The sequence below is a fragment of the Sturnus vulgaris genome, chromosome Z (genome assembly GCF_052056855.1).
Source record: "Sturnus vulgaris isolate bStuVul1 chromosome Z, bStuVul1.hap1, whole genome shotgun sequence".
In the NCBI taxonomy this organism is placed as follows: Eukaryota; Metazoa; Chordata; class Aves; order Passeriformes; family Sturnidae; genus Sturnus; species Sturnus vulgaris.
This window is the reverse complement of record NC_142283.1, coordinates 69,600,865-69,623,116: the sequence shown is the minus strand read 5'-3', so window position 1 is coordinate 69,623,116 and position 22,252 is coordinate 69,600,865. Positions and strand designations below refer to the sequence as shown.

Genomic DNA, 22,252 nt, shown 5'->3' with positions numbered 1-22,252 from the left:
ATTAGACAGACACAGACTCATAGATTTCTAGAGGTACCTGAGATCTGGGTTTATACTCACACGCATAACACGCAGCTGCCTCTTTCCACAATACCCATTCCTTGCCTAGCCTAATAAGCAGGCTTTGGGCCAATGGCAAAACCACAAGCATTGATTTTAACCTAATGAGTTTTTTGCTCTCCTCCATGCCATACATGGATGGAAATTAATGACAGAAGGGCAGTTAATGATAATGTGTGAAATGGCTGAAAAGAGCCAACACACACAGCAAAACAGTTTCAATGCAGACATTTACACCAATGCATAGGCAGACTGTCAGTGGTACCATGGAGAATTTAACACTCAGTTTTGCACTGGTTTGCAAAGATGTTGCTGGGTGCTGGAAAGCAGACACCAGGCGTGACACTGCCTCTATCCCTAGGATTGTGTGGGGCCACAGAGGTGATGGGTTTTGAACATACATATAGTGAGAAAGCAATGCAATTACAAGGCACAGAAGCTACAGAGAAAAAGCAGTTGGTGAATTACATTGCAATAAACTTACCTATCTCTTGGCTATACATTAAGCTGCTTAAGCATAAAATAGCTAGTGCTAAAAGGCAGCGGAGGCTTGAGTTCTTCCACATTCTTCTGCTGTTTGTTTTAAGAATAGCAGCTTTAAGAAGGAGTAAACGTCATGTTCCAACAAGCTGGTCAGTTCTAAAATTAAATACAGAAATAAGAGATCAAGTTCTGGACCTCATATGCCACAAATGCCACTTTTTGTTCCATATACTTTTCTTCTTCAGTAATGTTCCCAGGCATAGTAACCCCTTTTCCTTCATTCGGCAAACAAACATCTTCTCTGTTGCAACTCCTTGATTCATGCATTTTCTGTAAGACATTTCCTCCATAATCATAGACATAAAACTCTACAGTTCATAGGTACTCTTCAGGACTATCTAATATCAGAACAGAACAGACATGGCAGAGTACTCCCCTAGGATAAGTCTCTTCATCTTAAATGAAACGTCCTATCCACAGTATCTACAAAGGATATTGTATATCATGAATGGAAATATCCTCTGATTCATTTATGCACTTAAGACCAAACACACCATCTGTTTTCTTCTTTCCTCTGCTCAATTTTCAAAAAGCTGCAATTCAAAGCCATGGGATGCCCAAGACATTGCAAAGCCAGATGCGATCACCCAGGATCACTGGTTCAATGCAGTGTTAACTAATAACCCCTGGAGGAAAAATAATGGGGAGAAAAAAGTGAGCCATATTTTTATCAAAAATACTGCTGCTGCAGCTACTGATCTTAGAGTAAAAACTTATCTGGAATATTATGTTTAATGTGTTCATTAAAGATTAACAGTTCCTTAAAAACCTGTTTAAAATCTTTGCTTTAAAGAGAAGCTCAGCTGTTCAGCAGGACACTGGGAACACACTCAGTTCCACCCAATCATTGACCACCTTCAGATTTTTTCTCAAAGGGGAAAAACTCAGGAAAACCTATCCAAAAGCCCAGTCAATACCTGGTGCACGGTTTCCCTGCTACCTGAAATCTTGAAAACATAAGCATGCTTCCAGAGACCATAACTCTAATGTAGCCAGAGGTCTTCTCTCAGTAACCAACAGCAGGAGCTGGGTCATTTTCACTTTAGAGTATGACCAAGCCTACCTGTCCTACAGAGAAGCTTTGTTCCCAATTTGTCCAGGCTTCTATTTTGAAAAGCTCCTGACCTTGACTCAGAAATATCTTCCAAAGCCAGACGAACACCGTCAGAATAACAAATGTTGTCTAAAAGCCTCTGTAATTTTAAAAGAAACCCCTTTACATTGAAGTTCCCTGCACCATCAGGTCTGTGCTCCCTCATGGCTGCAATACAACCATGTGTTATTATCAGTTTGGTTTTTTATTTGTTTGTTTTTTTAAGGAATCTTCCCTTAGGGGATAGGTGGAATCGTGTGAAATGCTCTTCTGTCCCTTACCAATCTGCACTGTGTAAGGAGAAAGTAGCACTATGTCAAATAATCCAGAGCTGCTCACAAGAAGCCATTTCTCTCCTTTATTTTGGTCTGTAAGAGCCAGGTTGAAGGAAAGGTCCAGGCAGCACAAGAGAGAGAGAAAAGCTGTGGTCAAGACCAGTGTTACATATGGAGGGGCACCATAAAACTGAGTAATTATTTTAATTTCAGCATGTTCTCAAACCACTTTAAAACTTCATGAAACACATACTAATTTAAGTTACGCTGCCCCCAGAGACTATCTTTCATATATTCCTAATTTGTAGTATCCATGCTGAGCAACTCTTTAAAAGCCAAATCAAGAGCAGAAGTTGACAAAGCCAGCTAAAGATGAATCAAGAACCAGCCAGCACATAAAATATATTCCTCTGTGCCAAATTGCCCTTCTGCATTCTGGTATCTCAGGGTATTCATATTGTATTTCTCCATGTTATTAATGAAAAAATGGGATGTTATCTCCAAGTTTAAACTTTGCTCACCAACCTCTAACTTCATAAAAAGTGTGAAGACCACTCAGACAGGCCTGGGAGTTACCTGAATAAAATGACTGATTTCCATTTCAGTCTATAAAGTATATGTAATTTTTTTATGTTTCTGAGGACTTCTTCAAAGGCAATTTCTGGTTTGCAGAAAAGTCCAAACCCAAAATTTCAAGCTCTATAGCACAATCAATTGACCGTCCTCTGATCAGTTGTCAAAGTCAAGGAAAGAATAAAAGGCACTGATGCCACCTGAAGGAGAAAGAACTGAGCTGTGATGTTAATTAAATCCCAAGCCTCTAAACACATTACCTGTGTAGTTTTGTTCAAAACCTATTTAGTCATGCCAAGTTTATGAGGCAGATTCAGCAACTACATGTGTGTATGTGTATTTTAAGAAAATCTGGTTTTCTGCACCTCTTTCAACATGTAGCTCACTGAGTTGTCCTCCTACTGCAGAAGTTTTAAGAGTAACATCATAGCAGTGCGTTACAAGAAATCTGAGTCATGTCTAGTTCTCCTAACTCAAGCACAGTTTTAATTTCAGTTTCAGAGTCAGGCACAGAAGTGAACCTATGTAGTCTCTTGCAGAGTATGATGAGAGTCTTATAAACCACAATCTTTTGTAACAAGAATAGACTCCCTAGCCCTTGTGCTCTTTGCTGAAAAGTTGGCAATTAGAAGCCACATGTCACATAATTAAATGTCATCAGTTAGGAGACAAGATTCCCATTTATAGGCTTGTTTTAATTAAAAAGTTACAAAATAATTGAAGTACTTTAAAAACAGGAAGTTTACTTCCCTTGGATGAAAGATGCCTTCCATCAGTTCAAGACTAACTCAAACAACTCAAACAAGGCATGGATGTTTTTCCTTACCATGAAAGATATGAAAAGCATATTATCCTCCAGACAGAGATACTCTTAGAAGTAGGGATATTTATTTAGGACAAGAGAGCTCAACATTGTCAGAAGAAGGTAAAACCTTGATGATGCTGGTTGCCTGGAGTGCAACAAGAGCAGCTGTTACGCTACTAAACGTAAATGTCTTTACACTGCAGGTCTTTGTTTTCAAAAATAGTATGAAGGGGGTTAAGCCCACTGTCTCCACCAGAAAAAGCTACAGGAATTAAACCACTTTTAATAGCTGTCCATTTTAAAAAAATATCAGCAATAGCACATCCCATAACAATCTCATTTCCTTGGGCAACATATTCATGTCACTTCACTGGCACTGTCATTATTGTTCCCAATATGCTTCACAACTATCTCTTGCTCCATTTTAAGCACATTATTTTGTCCTATCTCCAGCAGACAAAGAACAGTTTATCCTTTGCCTTGCAGCAACCTCTTACATAGAATATGACTGATTTCAGATCTCTAATAGCTCCTCCCTTAAAAACTCCAAATTTTTTTCACCATTTCCCAGTCTCAGTTTTAGATTTCTGATCATTCCTGGAATAAACATTTCTCTGTGAACCAAAGCTGATGCATCCACAGTTTTCAAATATCTGTGCCCTGAGGCCTGAGCATTATTACGAACAATGAAGGAACTTTCCCAAGGCGAACCTATGTGTTTACATAGGCCATGATGTATTTGCTTTCTCCTACATTCAGACCTTGTTGACTCAATTTCAGTGTGTGATCCAGCCTCAGATATTGTACAAAGCTGCCACGTAGCTGTTTATTCAGTACTTCAGACTCCAATCTCATCCTCAAATGGACTGCAAATCTCCTGACTAAGTGTGAGTGTGTTTGCACAGCAAATTCACCTTAAAGTCTTTGCCTGAAAAGGTCTTTCACTTTTGAAATTGTAAAATACAGGAAGAGCCTCCCATAAATCTATGCTAAGTAAAAAAACTGTGGGTGCATACAGAATGTATTCACATGCAAATTCATGCCATAACAACAGCAAAGGCATGACAGGCTTCCCTGTAAATTGCCCTTCTTTAAGAGCAGCTACTACAAGCAGGATTCTGTAAAAACTGTTAGAAGGTACAGCACATGTCCTGAATTCTGCCCAGGGCCCTATGTCATGCAGAGGAACTACCTTTGCACCTGCGGTCACAAAAAAGAAATTCTGAATTTCTTTTTACACAGACAAGGTAGCAAAAGAACAGTTAGATTCAGATTCTTAACCACTGAAGCCAGCAGTTGGTGGCTGATATTTAAAAGAGCTTAATAGCCATCATGGACTTTAAAATGATTTTTAAAAATGTTTTGATGCGGTCAGTGCATCTAGTGATGATCAGATAGATCAGAAAGGGAAAAGTACTCCAAGACAATAATGAGAAAATATGTGAGGACAGCTTTGCTTCAAAACCTTGTCAGTTGTAAAGAAAGTTAAAGGTTCTAAGGCAAACTGAGAAAACGAGGGCAGCTAAGATATTACCAGCCTCTTTAGACTTAACCGCTAAAAGGGAAAACCAGAAAATAACTGGTATGTCTCTTTCTTACTGTTATCATATATTTCTTGGCTTAACTGCTTCTGTATATCTTTTTTTTTTTTTTAACATAGCTGACCAAATGCTCAATTCGCTTAAAAAAAAGTGTTTTCTTAGTCAGTTGTAACAGATCGTTTCTCTAAGCACAAAAGTTCTGCAAAGCTTTGTTGTACTTTTGAGTTTTCTGGTCTCCGAATGTGCTTCATTGTCAAGTGCTTGGAAACCACTTTGAAAACAAACAAACAAAACAGCTAAAGAAAAAAATCAATAATCTTTCCAGCCTGCTATCTGCCTGCAGCCTGATCTGACAGTCATAAGCCTCCAGATATGATTTTTAAAAATGTCTATGAATAGAGGATTAATTGCCAGAATTTTCATATATATATAATTCTGCTCCAGAAGTAGATACTGGAAAAGAAACAGTTAAAAAGTCAGCTTATACAAAAGGTTTAGGAAGCTCAGTTTCATGGTTTAGGAAACCATGAAACAAGTAAAAATATATGTAGTAAATGCAAATGAAGAAGTCTCTTTGTCAATAAATTTTCTCAAGTTACAATTTATATTTTGCTTCCACAGCTAAAGGTATCATAATAATTTACCACCACATTGGAAATTAAAACCTCTTAAGGAAAATCATTACATAGCGTATTGTACAGAATGGTAAGAGGGTGCTTTTCTAGCAATACTAAACAGCCATCATCTCTAATGTCAGGCAGAAATGCAGGTGCTAAGTGCATGCCTAGATCAAACCTTGCTAGAAGAAAAATTACTCTGCTCAGCAGGTAAAGAAAGATCATATTACTTGTCTCTGCTGAAAAATATTAATTCAACCTTCAAAGTGAAAGAAAACACACTCGCATCCAGGTAAAAATGCATATATCAAGTTACACATTCTACTGCTGCCAACTGAAAGCTTCCAAAAAATTCCCCTATCTGAAAAACCACGCCAGAAGTACACATTTCTGGGAAACCAAGCAAATGGCCAATACAGCTGACAGGAAAGGCAATGAACAGAGAAACAGAAGATGAAGTGCCTTTCTTTTAGAACAGCTGATCCCACAGTCTTCAGTCTTTGACTTTAAAGCTAGCTGAGTAATAAAATAAATAAATAAAAAAAGAATTAATAAGATTTATTTGAGGGAGAGAGAGCTTGGCTGTTTTTCAATTCTTCCACCTCCTTGAAAAAATTTCCAAAGCTGAGACAAAAATCTCTAGTAATCTAGCTGCAGGCTTTCCCTCTCTGTTTTATAACATGGCACCATTCCACTTTACAGAAGATTTGCAGGACATGAATCACCGAAACTCGTTTATAAACGGAGACTGAGTCCCATTTGGGAATCTGGCTTTCCCCAGTTCTGAGGAATTAATTTAAAAATCTGCTATTTCTCTTTCTGAAAGCTGATAAAATAATTCAAGCTTCCTATCTGCCCCAAATGTCTTCTAATCTGCAGCGGAAGAAAAGAAAACAAAGACAGGGTGTTAATATATTATTCAGTAAATGTGCAGGAATACACAAGGCCGAACTTTCAGTCCTATGAGACATTTGTTTTGTTGAGGTCTTTTTCCTGTCAAGCACAAGAAGAAAAATTCCCTCCTCACTGCTTCCTCTAGCTGCCAAACAGCAGCATCACCTCTGAGATACTGGAAAGCCACTGCAGTTAATCTTGCAGGCACCCCAGCCTGCCTCTGCAGGGAAAAGTGAGAAGTCAGGAGACGACACAAGCTCAACCCAAGGATCAATACTTCAGCATTTCATTTTCAAAACTCCTGGTCTCAAGCACCACCTACAAGGCAAGTATTTTAACAAGAAATTTTACCAACAAGGGTAAAAGTGCACCCCAGATGGAGTAAGTATGCCATCTGTCTCAGCTTCTAAGGCCAACTTACAGCTGCACCTGCATTCAGTATTTTCAGTTCTTCCTTTTTTTAAAATCTGATTCCAGGACTGTTAGACACCATGGAAATACAAATAAGCAAGCTGCAGACTGGGAGAGCCGCAGGTAATTTCCAGATGGTGATTTGCATGAGAAACACCTTTACCTGGCAAGATCATGAGATGACAAATTCATGAACAAGCACTACAACTCAAGGATGACTTTACAAAAGCATTCAGTACCTGTTGGACAGCACAACATACACACGTACAGAAACTGAGACCTTCAGAACTTGCCTTTTGAAAGTAAGGAAAATATGTAGCGGAAGCAGATATCAAATACTTTGTATTTGTACAATGTATACAATTTTGAGATTAATTTAGAAAGTACAGCGAAGACTCTGCATCACTCATGTAAACCAAAAAAACTGCACCAAACAAGAACAAGACAGAGACCACTGGGAAAAACACCCCTGCTGAGACTGATGAGCTAGAAAGAAAAAAGCACAGTGATACTGAAGAGGTGAACCAGTCAGGCAGAGAAGTGGACTGAAAGGCCAATACATAGCAAAGAAACACTGTAGGAATTGATTATCTTTTTCTACCATAATCAAAAGGCAAATTATTAGGTGACTTTTCATGTTTTACAAGCAAAATATACATTTTGCACACTTTGCCTTTTGCTCTCTGTTTTCAATTAAACTGTATGCTAATTTAAAAACTCTTAGTTCTACCAGGTAACTTTTTAATGCATTTCAGTGTACCCCACACGAGCAGTTCCCAAGCCAGACATTGTATTTAATATTCCCAGCATGAGATTTTCAGAAGAATGAAGAACCTTCCAAAGGAAAATTGGGTGTCTCACTCCTGATTTTGGAATTCCTTGCCATATCAGTTAGTCACCAAGTACATGTTTAAAAACAAGCACACCAATGACTACTAGGAGCACAGCACTGCTATCCAGATGGTAACAACAAAAAACACTCTTCTGGGAAACACAGTGAACCCGAATACTACCAAAAATAGACTAAATATGTTTCAGGATATTTGCAAGCCTGTTCATGATTTATTGTTGTTACATATTAGGACAATATTATTATAGATTACCCCTAGGCCTTATTAGACATCAGAAAAGGCACGCTAGAAAGGTCTGGACTGCAGTACAATAAAGGCTGGCTTCACACTGCAGCCATTTCTTCAGCAGGGTTTTTCCATCCAGCTGCTGAGTTTCACCAAGTTTGTAAGGACACAGTAGGCTGAGATCTCACCTCCTCATCCTGACTGAAGTGAACCTGAGCAGTGTGTTCAAAGGTTACTCCAAGGGTGAGGGGACAGACATTATCAGATAAGCCCAGCTTCCTTAGGAAGTCAGCTCAAATTAACAAGCACAGATTCTTCTGCCACAGAGGTGCAGATGGAAAACATCTAATCATCTAAACAAAGAACAAAGTAAAGGGGTGAAGGTTAAGGGGCGCTACTGGCCAAAAGAGAATTTTGGATCTTCTAGGCTATTGTGCCGTGCAGGAGAAGGAAACAGCTCAGAGTCATTTGCACACTTGTGTTCTAACCCATTCAAAAATTTTCTTGATACTTACTACAACTGGCAAATTAATACTGTGTGGAGACGAAGGACGTACTTTTATAAATCTGATTCAGCTACACACATTTCCTGATATGCTTGAATTTGGTGACCTCATGATCGACATACTTCCTTGAATTCTTGTGCTTTACAACACAGCATGCAACAAGCACAGTGAGCAAATGCACACAAGTCTAATTACTAAAAAATATCTCTTACCTATGGCTACCCAATATGCCTTTTGAATACTTAATACAGGTGCAAAGCATAGAAAAAAATGCACCCACTTTTTTTTTTTTTTTTGCAGTACATAAACCAAGAATCTAATGAAAACACGCCGAGAGGTTTCCCACTTCCACTGTGCTTACTGCATTTTACTACACAAAACTGGAAGAAAACATAATCCAATTATTTCAAAACACATTTCAGTTTTGGAGGATACTGTTAGCCACTGCGTAGTTCTCCAAACAGCATGTCTTCAGAGGAAAATGTCATTTGCCCACATTGTCAACTGCACTTTACTCAATGTCAGGTTCAAGGGCCGGACCACATCACTCAGACTTTACAAAGACCGCAGAATAAAATTGGCGTTCCTTAGAAGAGTAATGTTATCTGCATAATTCTGTCCCTGCCAGTTCTCTTCAGCTCATACACCCTTGTGAACTTACAAACATTAAAGAAGTTGACCTTATTAATGGCAGTTTATTTTCCTTTATCTGGAAATGTAAAAAAATTTATTTTGAACTATATGACCTTTAATCTTCTTTCCATCACAGGAAAAGCTTAATTAGTATTATAAGAGAACACTGATAATTACTGAAGCAATTCCAAGAGTGTTTTTTTTTTAAAACCAGCAATGACCCAAAGGTTGGAATCCTTCATTGTTTGCAATAAAACCTGTGGTATTCAAATTATTTTTAAGGTACAATGGACCAAATACAAAGAAAGTTTCTCTTCATGTGTACAAGGAGCACATAAATAGATCAAATGCTGAAATGTATCTTTCAGATTAAATAATATATTGAGAATAAAGAGCAACAGTTATGTGATATCCTTTTAGAGTGAATGTTAGGAATGAGAGCCACTTACGAGAAATAAATTGATTTTTTTAACTAATCAAGGAAATGGGCAATTCCTGAAACTACAGATCTATATTGTCTGACAAATTCCTGTTGTACTAATCTTTATTGAGACTAAAAGGTCTCATGACTTGTTGTAGTTCCCCACTTAATAAGTATCTGACAGATCACATGAAGACATACTGCAGCACGTTATCATGTATGACTGCCCTTCTACTGGGGTGGGCAAACACTTTCCTCTCTGCTCTGCACACAAGGGGGGCCTCAATGCTGCCATTCCCCTTCCAATCTTTACAAAGGAGGAAGGTCTACAATATAGTAGGACATTATCAGAACAAGTCAGTCCATGTGTAATTACACAGCATTGTATTTCCTTTGTTTATTTCCTTCACATGCTGTTTTAATTGTACTTTTTTCCCCCTGGACCTTTTCACTTACGCATATATACATGCATATCTCTCCTTTTAAGGCAGCAAAATGTGGGAATTAAGTACTCACAGATACTGACTTCTACAGTTAATATACATCACATCTCGTCTCTTTCCTAATTAACTCTTGTAGACACAGGCTATAAGAAATTAATATTAACCACACACTTCATGCACATACATGGAGTCACTCTCATGCCTGCTGATGATACCACTGCTCCCTCATTCCAGCTTCCACTGGAGCCAGGGGCCCAAAGGCATAATATAGGCACACTAATCCAGCTTTCTGAGGACAACACTACTCCTCCTTTTCTGCTCTGCTCCTCTCACAGAGGTTCCTGCAAAGGGCTTATGGTCCATTTGTAGATTTTGTAGCAGCACAGCAAAATAGTGCCTCAATATAAACTGACTCTTTCATGTTTCCTTTCTAGCCATCTAATAGACTTTGATGCTGCCAAGAAACATACAGCCTCACTCAGGTTTAGTGTGCTCCTTCGTGTTACTCCCTCTACAAACATGCAGTACTTCCTTAAGTGTATTGCCCAAACTGAAACAAATCACTTATTGCAATGCCAAAGGCACAATATGTAGCTATTTTACAAGTAAATTAACACCCAGCCTTCCATTTCCAGTAATTTAGACTGATCATTCAGTTTAGGCAGAACATTGTCTAAAAAGAAAACATGAAGGAAAGTTCAAAATTCGTTTTCAATTTTTGCTAAATGCCTGCAAATAGAATTAAAACATAGACTGAATCTCTCAGTCCACAAAAAAGATGCTAAAAATTCCGAAGTTTTTCAGAATAATCTAAATGAGACGTTTACATTTTTTCTGTTGGCTGTGTTTTCCTATCTTAGAAAGTTTATTTCTTTTCCTTGATGTGAAAAAACCTAGCAGCCCTTTAGGTGTCTCATGGAGGGTCTCAGAATAGAAAATGTTGCTATAAAAGTACTTAGAAGGGATGTTCTCCTGGTTTCAACAGGGATAAAATAGTAAAGCAAACTCTGCACCATTAAAATAATGATGAGAAAAAGAAACATAAATACACACAATGTATAATTTTTTAAATAATACATACAATGGCTAGGATCCATGATTTTTATTGCTGTAAAATAAAACAATGTTTTTCTGCAATTTCTTTTAGAAGTTAAGAAAACAGAGAATTGAGGCCCTGTAAATAACCCACCAGCAAGTGCTGAGACAGCAGCAACTGCAAGGGTAATGATGCTGCACCTCATTTAAAATTTAAAGCAGCTCATACAAGATTGAGACTGCTACTAATAGGACATAGAGTGAGTCAGTTCCACAAGTCTCTTCTGACATGATTCATGCTTAGAATAAGAAAACTAAACAGAAATTTTCAAAGCCACATCTCATATCTTCACTTTCACATGACCATCATTATAGCATCTATAACTTCCATCTGCCTCTTCTTGCACAATCCTCCCTTGAAAGTGAGATTCACCTCCTGAAGTTCTCTTTCTTTTCTCTGCTGAAGGGTGACTATCAAAAGCTGAGGAGAGGAAAAAACAACCTTGGATTTTACACACACAAGTCATTCCAACTTTTCTATCTACGCTTAACAGGGTTCTTCCTTCCTGCTATTATTAGTAAATCTCACAGTTTACTTCTCTCAGTATTGAGCTGGCAGATAAAGCACAAAAGAAAAAGGATTTCTTACTTATTAGCTTCTGACACCAATAAATTCTGTATACCTACACAGTTGAATGGAAAAACCTCTTCCTGTGGAAGGCTGTTCATCACATTTTTCATGCATTGTTGCTGATATGTTTAACTTTTTTGTTTCATAAGTCAGCAATGAAGCAGCTATTGTTTCCAAAGTGCTGAGCAAGTCCGAGTGCGGGAGCAAGAGACGTGCGACAATTCTCAGTGGTCTCTCTGGTGGCTGCAGACTGAGGCGGCCAGACATGGGGGAGAAAAGGCAGGGGCAAGGGGAACCTGAAGAGCTGGAGAACTGGAGAACTAAAATTTGGGTGTAGTTATATGAATCATACATTCTGTTTCAGTTTATTTTTAGTTTCTATTCCAGTATTCTATTCCTTAGGAAAAACTCTGCTCTTCATGAATCTAGTCAGGTCTATCCAGACACACAGCACACAATACACAATGCCAAGCATATCCTTACAAGTTCACCTGTCTAAATCCGGAGACTTCAGAACCTTTAATTTTATGGTATGAAACATCAACGCATCACTTTTTCTTGTGTGAACTATTCTTCTACAAAAGCTCGTGCCAATCTCACCATGAAGAAAGTCATTAGAACGCACAAAGCAGTATGCAAATAAACATCACCTCAAACAGCTTTGGAGAGTACTCTGCTTTTCCCATTTCTGCAACTTCCCATACTAAAGAGCTATTCACAGAATCTGCACACGGATTATAAATGCAATACATATGCCTTGGAATACAGTTATTTTACTTTAGAATATTATATAAAAAAAATTTGTAAACCACAGTAGAAGAGCTTAAAAATATCAGATACCATGTAGGTATTAGAAATGCAAGTGACAAATACCTTATTTTGACCAAGTAAGAAAATTAAAAAAACTAAAACTAAACCAAAACAAGTGACTATCATTAAATACAGCAAAAATTAACGGTCACTTCTTCAAGAGATGAGATCAAGTGGAAGCAATTTTTACCAATACTTCTTAAATTCTCAAAGTGATCAGCTCATCAAAAAAACGGGTTTTCATTGAAGCATCTTATACATCTTAGTTTCCAGGTCTCATGAAACAAGCTGCTAAATGCTATCAGAGACCACCTGTGTCCTCTGTTTAGAGGGCATTTCACGCCGAGGAGTGCTACTCGTGAGTGACTCACTGCAGATTTATGCAAGATAATAAGCCTCAGCAACCACATATATACACATATTGCTCTGGAATTTGCAAACACATAAGTATATGACTAATTCTAACTTATGAATGAAAGTATGCACAAACTCACATTTGCACTGTGCATTTGCAGGAGCCCAACTTCAGGAGCTCTTTCCTTAGTCTTCCGTACAGGAGAGTGGAATCCTGTGAAGTAGGCACTCACATGAAGCACCTGAAGTTGAAAGACTCATTGCTAAGAATGCTACACTTGAGGATCACTCAGAAAAGATGTGAAATTATACGTTCTGCTTTAGAGTGTGTGAAGAGGAAAATTAAAACTATTTTGCTGAAAGTCTGTTAGTGACCTAATTCTATGGCAGCTATTGTAATGCTGAGTGCTTGCTCCCATTTCTATCTGCAGTAATCACTGCCCGAATTCCGGCACAGAGCTACCTACTGATTAGCAAGCATTCATACACCAGGGCAAAAGGATGGCAGACAAAAATCTAACATTTTCAAGGATACATTCTTTGCATATTAACACCAGCTGTACCACTCATTAGCTGCAATACGAGGAAGGAACCGGAAAACGCTCCATTTTCAAAGTATCAGTTATCACAGCTCAAGCAAATAAATACATAAAAGATATTGAAAATAAAAGTCCTAACAACCTTTTCTGTATGGATCAAGCTATCTTACAAAAGCTGTTGATCCAAGAACACAAGAGAAAAACTAGCCTTCTTTAGCAGTTTCATCAGAAATAGCTTCATCCAGGACAAAGTCGATTTATACTCAGGATCAAATTATTACTAGTAACAGTTTGGGTCTGTTGTTGCAAAGGCTAACACAATGCCACTATTTAGTTCAGAGAGGTTACTTGGTCACAGTTCTCAACTACCTACACAGAGAAAAAAAACTTAGCTCACAATGTAAGATGTGAGAGGAAATGCAGTAGACTTCCACTGAAAAGTGAACGTTGTGAAAAGTAAAATGAATTAAGTATTGGCAAAAGTTTTCACAGGAGGAGTGAACTGGTTGAAATAAAAATGAGATTGGATGTATTATTAAGAAATTCTAAATATGGGCTCAATGCAAGCCTTACTACATTAAAGCCTTTAGTTCACAGCAAAAATCATGCACAGATCTCACTTTAATAATGATTTTAATGGTGAAGGAAGACAATACGCAAGGGACAAAACGCAGACTTTGAGGTAAGACAAAATAAGAGTCACATAACATCTTGCTGGATTTACATCCAGACTGATCTTGTCTTTTCAAATATGCGGCAATATTTGGTCAAAAATTTCCATCACCCTGAAAAAAGAAACAGAACAATCACATTGACTTTAGAGAAGGATGCGCTATACTGGTAATTGTGACAATACTGCTCTATCAGATGAAATATGAGTTACGTGTCTTGAGACCTGTGCACTAAAGACTTCCCACAGCCATGACCTTTGGAAATGTGTGGAGCAAGGGGAAGGAGGGGAAAAGGAAGAGGAACAGGTAGACTCTAGGGAACAGATATTTTTATCCTCACAACTAGGAGAAGCCCTAAAAAAGCTTGACATTTATGTTCACCTCACACACACAGTACTTCAGTTCTTGTTGCACATAACTCGAGGCAACAGTGAATTTATGAATTATTTATATTTACAATATAAATAAACCAATCACTTTTTTTTTTATTTTCTCTCACCTCCTCTCCTTTTGTCCACCTAGGATTAAACATTAGAAGCTTATCTTTTTGGTTTTAGCTTTGGAGTAGCTGTAAAAAGCTCAGAGGTCACGCATCTCTTGCCGCAAGTGCTGAACTTGATCCAAAACAAGAATTATTGTGAAAATTAGTTATAATTGGAATACTTATAACTTACATTCACCCTCTGAGCTTCAGAATCTGCAGAAGCTCCACCTATAATACTGACCATTATAATTTTCTTCTGAAATTCATTTTATTTAGGAAGCATTTTTGCCCTGCAGTAATATTAAAACCAATTATTTGAGAAAGATATTTTGAAGCTTGGTCCTCACTGATTTTATACTTAAGAGAGGCCATTAGATCACCCAGTTCAAGGAGCACAAAACCATGATCTGCCATACAAACATAGTTACATCACATGATGAGCAGCACTGCTGTCTTGGCACAAGAACTTATGGATGACTGTGCTAAGTCCTGTCTGGAAAGAAGAAGGGCTGCCAGTTTAAGGCAGATACCACCTAACGACACCAAAAGGCAACTGCCTGCCCAGACCTGCCACACACTGAGCAGAGCCAAGACTCTTCTTTCACTAGTGCAAATTTCACTTTCCTCTGGGTTCTCCAAGGCATATAGGATGCACAACTCTCAAACACGCACGTAATTTGAAATGAAGCTAATAAAAGTACAGAAAATATGAATATCAGATATTCTCAGACCACCCTGAAGGACTGCAGTGTGGAGGTGTCTTCACCCATGGGTGAAATGATGTGCTCACCTTCACACTGTTTGAGGCCACCCTGAGTCCGAATTAGACAACTTTCTAGCAAGTGGCCTGGGTCATCATCTGGCTGAAAAACAGCTTTTTTTCTGTGCCTCTGTGCTCAACGTGTTTGAAATAAAGAAAGAGCAATTTTTACAACTTTAGGCTGAAACGTATGTCATGCCCAAGGGCACAATGTGGGGGGCATTCAAGGGCATCAAGCCAGCTGGGAGAGAACTGGCTTGCTCTGCTCACCACCCTAGCCAACCTTGCCATAGGCCATACCCACACCACCCAGAAGAAATGCTTAACTGTGCCTGAGTTACAAACAGTCATCTGAGCCTGCATTTCCTCTTGGAAGGAAGTAACTGATTCATTCAGGGAGCAAAACTAATTTAAGTGGATGGCTGAGGCCCAGAAGTAAAAGATGGGCAATTTCTGAGCCAGATTGACAGCATAAACCACCCTCAACCACCCCTGTTACTTGTACTTTTATTATACCTTTAAGCAACTTGTGCAATAATGACAAAGTTATGCAAGCATAAGAAGCATTCCAGCATACTTTTCAGACAGTGTTTATCACCTAAAGAAAACACTCAAATACATTGCTTTATTTAAATTTCATGATTATGTACTACAAATTACCAGGCAACCTTGATATGAAACTATCAAGGTTCAGTCAATATTATAAAGCTGTTATCTGTGCAGCTGATAGCCAGTAGGTACAAAGCAACCACAAATGCATACAATGCATACCTCTATTTTTGGAATATATGTATATTCCAGAAGAAAGTACTTTTGGACTGATGATCAAAACGCGGTAAGCTATACTGGCAGAGAACACTAGCATAACATTACTCATCAATATAGAACCATCCTCCTCCAAAACAAAAGAAAACTAACTCCACCACCAGAAAAAAAACCACCAAAAACTAAAAAACACCCCACAATCATTTCCTAACCAATGGTACTCTATCATTGAAACTGGCTGACGGGAGAGAACACTGCAAAAAAGCAACCTCAAGAAAGCACTACCTTATCTACTTAAGGAAATTTCAGGAGACTGAGGCTGGCTGAAAGGCTGTGCTTTTGGTTTTGCAGGAAACTGCCCCTGAATTGCTGGGTATACAGATGAGAAAGGAGACTGCTCCCTGACAACACATGGCTTGATAGAGGGGGGAGGTGGTGCTAAAACCAACCTGACAACACAGCAGTCCATCCTCTGCTGAGGGCTTGATTTTTGGCAGGTTAGGAAGTGAGGGAGAAGGAGCAGAGAACTGCCACAGTGCTGTCCTTGTTTCCATGACATGTGCTTTTATAACTTGTGCTCCCTGAGGTAAATGGCACAATTTGGACTCAACAGCTGACAACTCAGCAGTTCTCTGCCTGTGGGATAAGGGAAAGCTGGTTCTGTTGTAGCAACAGTTGACCTCACGCCAGTGCCAGCTCCAGACAGTGCACAGAAAGGAGGGGGGCACATATGCCCTTCAAAACCTTACACCCTGACCAACATTCATACCAATGACTTAGGAGTTATTTTTAGCCTAAGCATTTTCTGCTTGCAGTGAAACCTGCTACTAGGCATGATTCCAAGAGACAGCAGCAGGGAAAGGCAGACAGCAGTGAAGTGGCAAAAGCCACTGTTGAGCTTCTAGTGCTTGCAGGAGTTCAAGGACCTTACGGACACACAGCAGCAGGGCTCTCACAGTCTGTAAATGTAGGGACTGCAAATTTTCCAGAGGAATGAGGATAGCAGTGAGCAGCAAAAAAAATGGTGATGTGTAAGAAAAATAGTCCCCGGATATATTTCAAAGGGACAGATAAGAACTTCTAAAGATAATTTATTCGAATTAAAATCTGCTAGTTTGTAAGTCAGTAAGGAAGGAAGGCAAACAACACAGGGGACTTTCATGTTTTTTAGTGCTAGATATCCTAGCTCCCCCTTAATCCCTCAAAATACAGGTAAGAAAACAGGTCTCTTAATCTAGGAATTTATAGGGCACTCATCATTGCCATGCTAATGACTCTGGAAGAAATCCATATGATTCTGGAAGATCGTTTAAGCACGAATAAAACCCAAACTTTTGATGCTTCAACCTCAAAGAGACATGTCCGAAAATCCCACTTAGCTGCAGGTAAATATTAGAGAGGGAAAAAAAAATAAAAGGAGAGGTGATGATAAATTTTGTAGGCATCAGCATGCACAGATGCAGTCTCATCTTTGACAGGGTCATACCACTTGCCTGATGCTTAAACACTCAAGATTCACAAAACAATTACTCCCTGCTTGTATCTGCTGATAAAATGAGGACAGAACCAAAGAATCAGGTTCCAAAGAAAAAAGCTGTTGCTTTTGTTTAAAGACATAGGAGAAGAAAGCAGCAGGAATGTTCCCTTTTCTGAGGCAACCCAAGTCAATGCAGCACTTGCAGGGGTATCAGAAACACCTCAGGCTACTCAAAGTGACAGATGAGTCAGGATGTAGACTCCTCCAGCCCTTCTGTCGATGGTATTTCTCTCTGAAGCTTAAGTAACCACTGACTCAGTGCGACTCATGTCCTTGTGAGAGGGCACTCATTGGAAGTGCAGGATCCTGGTCTCCAGGTTTTGGCCCCAAGGATTATTTTCATCTTTTGCATTAAACTTTTGATGCAATAAAATTTATCAACCAGCTTTGGAGCATAGAGCACTTCTCAAGACTTACCTAGAAGCAATTAATTTTTCTTATTTTTAGACAGAAATTTGATGCCTACTAGTCAAGAAGTATTCATAACTAAACCTCAGGGGAAAAGATAAACATAATCCTTCTGCATCAGCCTTGTGATACACTGCACTCTGAAAGACAGAGTCAGTATTTACAAACATCTAGGTTGTTTAAATACATCTTTAAGTACATCTTATCATAAAGCACAAAATTTGTCAGACACTCATTGGATTAAGCAATCCAACATTCATTCTCTAAAAGAGCCGTTTCTAATACATTTAGAGATTCTATTCTAGCATTACCTATGGATGTTAATTAATTCAGATATTTTTAAAACATTTTCTAAAGCCCTGAGCTGCATGATGCTGAAATAGATGTGACCTTATAGCCAGAGACTGTCACTCAACAAGCACTTGAAATTAAAGTCCTATGAATACCTGCTAGAGTAGCAGCAGCAGCTTTGCCACCTGTGAAAAAGTCTTCCTCTCTTTGAGACGAGCATCTCTACCCATATGGCTGTTCCCATGTATTCCTGATTTGCCTTCAGTAAGTATGTGAGAATGCCCTCACCTAAAGGTTAAGTCTCTCCCTCTCCTCAGCACACCTGTAAAGGGATTTTGCACAATCTAACTCACAGGTAATTCTTGCCACTGGTTGCTGTAGGTGAACAAAGTGGTGTGTTTGGAGAGCGCACAATGGAAACTGTTATCACTTAGTAATGCTGATAGAAGTTTGAATAGGTAAAACAGCGATAAGATGAAAGGATGCAAAGACTTAGTAAACAGAAAGCAAACAAAATCAGGTGATCTACTGACTCCCTAGAAGTTATATTCCAAACCAGTTCCAACTTCGTGATTTTTAAGCTTTCCTTTTGTAACCTGCTGCAACATTTTCCAAGGTAGATGACAGCCCTGTAGTCTCCTGACACTAGTCTTTCTTTTCCTAGACTTCTCCGAAGTAACCCACAGACCCATCTCCAGCTAATGGCCAGAAACTCATGCTGAGAGATACCAACCAAGTGCAGATGTGGTGCTTGCTATTCATCCTGTGGATACACTTATGGCATTTGCTCCTGTCTCTTCCACATCCAAATCTTTCCCCTCATCAAAAATTATTTTTTATTTCGATCTTGATTCAAATTGTGGCCAAATCCAGGAGACTTCTAGGTGAGACTTCTTCTCACCTTTATATACAGAAATAAAAAGAAATCAAAGCTTATCTTTATCACCAAAATCGTACAGCATAAAATGGTTGATAAGCTAAGCACAAACACTTTTTTTTTGCAGATCAAGGCATTCATGCATTCTTCCCAACAGGATGTACAAAGCTTTATATATAAAGCACGTGGGCACTGATGGATCTACACCAAAAAAACATTCTGTCTTAGCTGGCACTGCCACATGCTGATTTGAGAGGGAACATGGCATGACATGGAGTTTAATCTTTCTCACAGTTACTAAACCTGCTTAGTCTTATTAACAGTCTGGGCTCATGCTGTGGGGTTGAACTAAAAGTTTAGGAAGAATTTAAAGAATTCTTCTACATTAAGGAGAAAAGGCAGAACGGACTTCCAGGTGAGATGTCGAAGGCAAGTCACAGTGCCTTACTTAGTCAACAAGCTGAGCTTTAAATACAGGAGAAATCAACCCAATTCCCAGGCTTTCCTGAAGAAAATTTGACAGGACATGGCCTTGATAATGGGATATGAATATTTGACTATTTTTGCAATGGTAATTTTAAGTGTGAAAGCCTGTCGAAAAGAATGAGAGAGACAATTCTTACAAAACAGCTCACCATTCCACTCTCCTCAGTGTTAGGTGATTATAATACCTATCCAAATCTTCACACATTCACAGCAAACTTCCCAGGCATTCACCACCAACGACAAATGCACAACAAACCATGCATATAACCAATTTATACTGAAGTAACATACAACATGCCAGCACAATATAGTCAATTCAAATTTACACGCTGAATTTTAACAAGGGAATAACGTTCTTCACAGAACTGCCTCGAATGTTTTGAGAGATCGTTTTCAAATACGGTATCTACACACATTAGAAATTCAATCACTCAAAATAGACAGAGCGGCCGCTGCGCCAGAGTCCCTGTACAGCCAGTGTGCACCGAGGCGCCCAGCATGTCTGGATGCTCCCCAAACACAGAAGGGGCTCTTGAGTCGCCTATTATGGCCCGTTTTTCAAAAGGGACTTAAAATACAATAAAATACAATACAATAAAATACAATACAATAAAATAAAACTACAAAAGGAGGCATAAACAGTATTTACCCGCTGCTCAGTCTTCGAGCCAGCCAACCTGCCGGCCAGCAGAATGAGCTGTTGACAAAACACAGCCTCTATTTAAGTCGCAGCTCCGGGCAGCGGCAGAGAGGAGCCGCCGGTCTCCCCCCGCGCCCCCGAGGGACGCTGCCGCGGTCTGCGCCCGCACCGGCTCCGACCCCCGCCGCGCCCCCGGCGCCGCCGCCACCTGTCCCCAGCCCCGGCCGAGCCCCGAGCAGCGCGACAGCAGGCAGGCAGACTGCGGGGGGCTCCCCCAAAATCCCCGCCGCCGCGCTGGGTCCCGGCGGGGCTGCCGGCCCCCCCCTCCGCCCCTCCCGGCCGGCACCTCCCCGGGGCGGGCAGAGCGAGGGAGGGATGGAGGGAACATCCATCATCGCGCCCCTCGGGCCGCCCCCTCCCAGGTGCGAGCGGCCGGGAGCGGGCGCCCGGCGCGGTCCCGCACTCACCCGGCGCCGCCCGGCCGTGCCCTGAGGGCGCCGCATGCCGCGGGTGCGCGGCGCGGCCCAGCTCCGGCGGCGGCAGTGCGCAGCGCCGACAGGAAGGAGGGATGGAGCCGCGGAGGGAGGGAGGGAAGGAGGGAAGGAGAGGGAGGGATGGAGGAGCGGGGCTGGCGGGCTGCCCGCGGGAGGAGCCTGCGCCGCGCACCGCCCGCCGCCGCCCCCGGCCCTGCCCCGGGCACCACCGCCTCCCGCCGCCCGGCTCGGCCCGGTTCGGCCCCGCTGCCGCTGCCCCGGTGCTGCCGGCGCCATGGGCCGGGTGCGGGGGCCGAGCTGCCGGGGACGCCGCAGCGCCGGCGGTGTGCCTGGGTCCCCAGCGGGCTGTGGCGAGCTGTGGGGAGGGCGAAGGCGCGGGTCTCGACTGAGCCTTGCGGGTTTTCTCTGTGACACGGTCAAATACCCGTTATAGAAAAGTACCTTGAATACTTCCAGCGCTGCCAGACCTCCAGGGCTGGACGCAGCGGGCCTGGCCCCAGACGCAGGCGACTCTTGATTAATTTTATCTTTGAATTTGCCACTAGTTTTTGAGGTCTGAGACTTGACCTCCAGCATTTCTTTGAAGCCACAATTGTTGCATGTCAGCCTCTCTTTTAAATTAAACTTGAAATCCTCACAATGCCACAGTCTCAAGAGTCGGGCAATTTAAAAAAAAAATCTGCCACGAGACCCATAAAATCAGAAGAGCTGGCAAGCCTGTGGCTCTTCTCTTGTGCCCCAGTCAACCACAGGAGAATGGGGAGAAAAAGTGAGTGCTGGATTTCGTTGTATTTTTCTGCTCACTTTTCCTAGTGCAGTTTTCCAAGTTGCTGCAGATTGTTTGTCTCACAACCCAGATGACGGAGAACTGCAAATACTTGTATGGAATTCCTCGGCCAGACTTGTGTCCCAGGATGGCTGAGTAGATGATTTTAGGTCCCCAAATCAAAACTCACTTGCCATTCTGCCCATTGCCTGCACAGTCTAAGTGAACACAGGCTGTTCTGTAGAGAAGAAAGCTGCCACTGCTCTATCTCCTTTCCAGCATTTTCACTTGTACAGACAGAGCTGGAGCTTCAGTAGACCAGCAAGATGAACTTGAACCTTGTGGTTCAGTCATGCGTCAAGATACATGACTTCAGATCTGTTCTTGCTCAAGAGCAAGAACGGCCTTGTCTTCACACTTGTCTTCAGGCCTTGAGCCCTGAGACACTTGTCTGTATGTTGGCCTGTGTCATCTCAAGAGGAAGAATTAAGTCTCCTCATACACCTACCATCCCTGGATTATTTTAAAGAATTTGAAGATTTGAAGAGGCTTGAAGAAAATTGAAGATTTGATTTGAAGAGAAGCCATGGGCTGTGAATCCCAAGCAGAATATTGATGTGCACTGAAACACTCACAACTCCAAGTATGGACAGACTTTAAGACCCCTATTAGGGATCTTCTATTCAGTAGATTTAAGCAGTTGCCTTTCCAGCAAATCAGTCACAGTACTAAATCTCTCCTCACTGGAAAAGGCTGCTTGATGGCTCATTCTGTGGTGAAGATTTCACTGCAGGCACAAAGAGGTTTGAATTG

General features: G+C 40.7%; 1 protein-coding gene across 2 annotated transcripts in view; it reads right to left on the bottom strand.

Annotated features, from left to right (window-relative positions):
• The window catches only part of LIFR (LIF receptor subunit alpha), a 47,579-nt gene extending 26,845 nt beyond the window's left edge, over nucleotides 1-20,734 (bottom strand). Inside the window, exons 1-2 of one of the 2 annotated variants that reach the window (XM_014875506.2) lie at nucleotides 20,647-20,734; nucleotides 545-699 (exon numbers count right to left, since the gene is read on the bottom strand). In XM_014875506.2, the coding sequence (XP_014730992.2) occupies nucleotides 545-626 (82 nt within the window). In that variant the 5' untranslated portion in view covers nucleotides 627-699; nucleotides 20,647-20,734. Of the gene's footprint in view, nucleotides 1-544; nucleotides 700-20,188; nucleotides 20,320-20,646 lie in introns of those variants that run through there. The other variant, XM_014875504.2, reaches the window with a different exon arrangement.
• Between the last annotated feature and the right edge of the window lie 1,518 nt (nucleotides 20,735-22,252).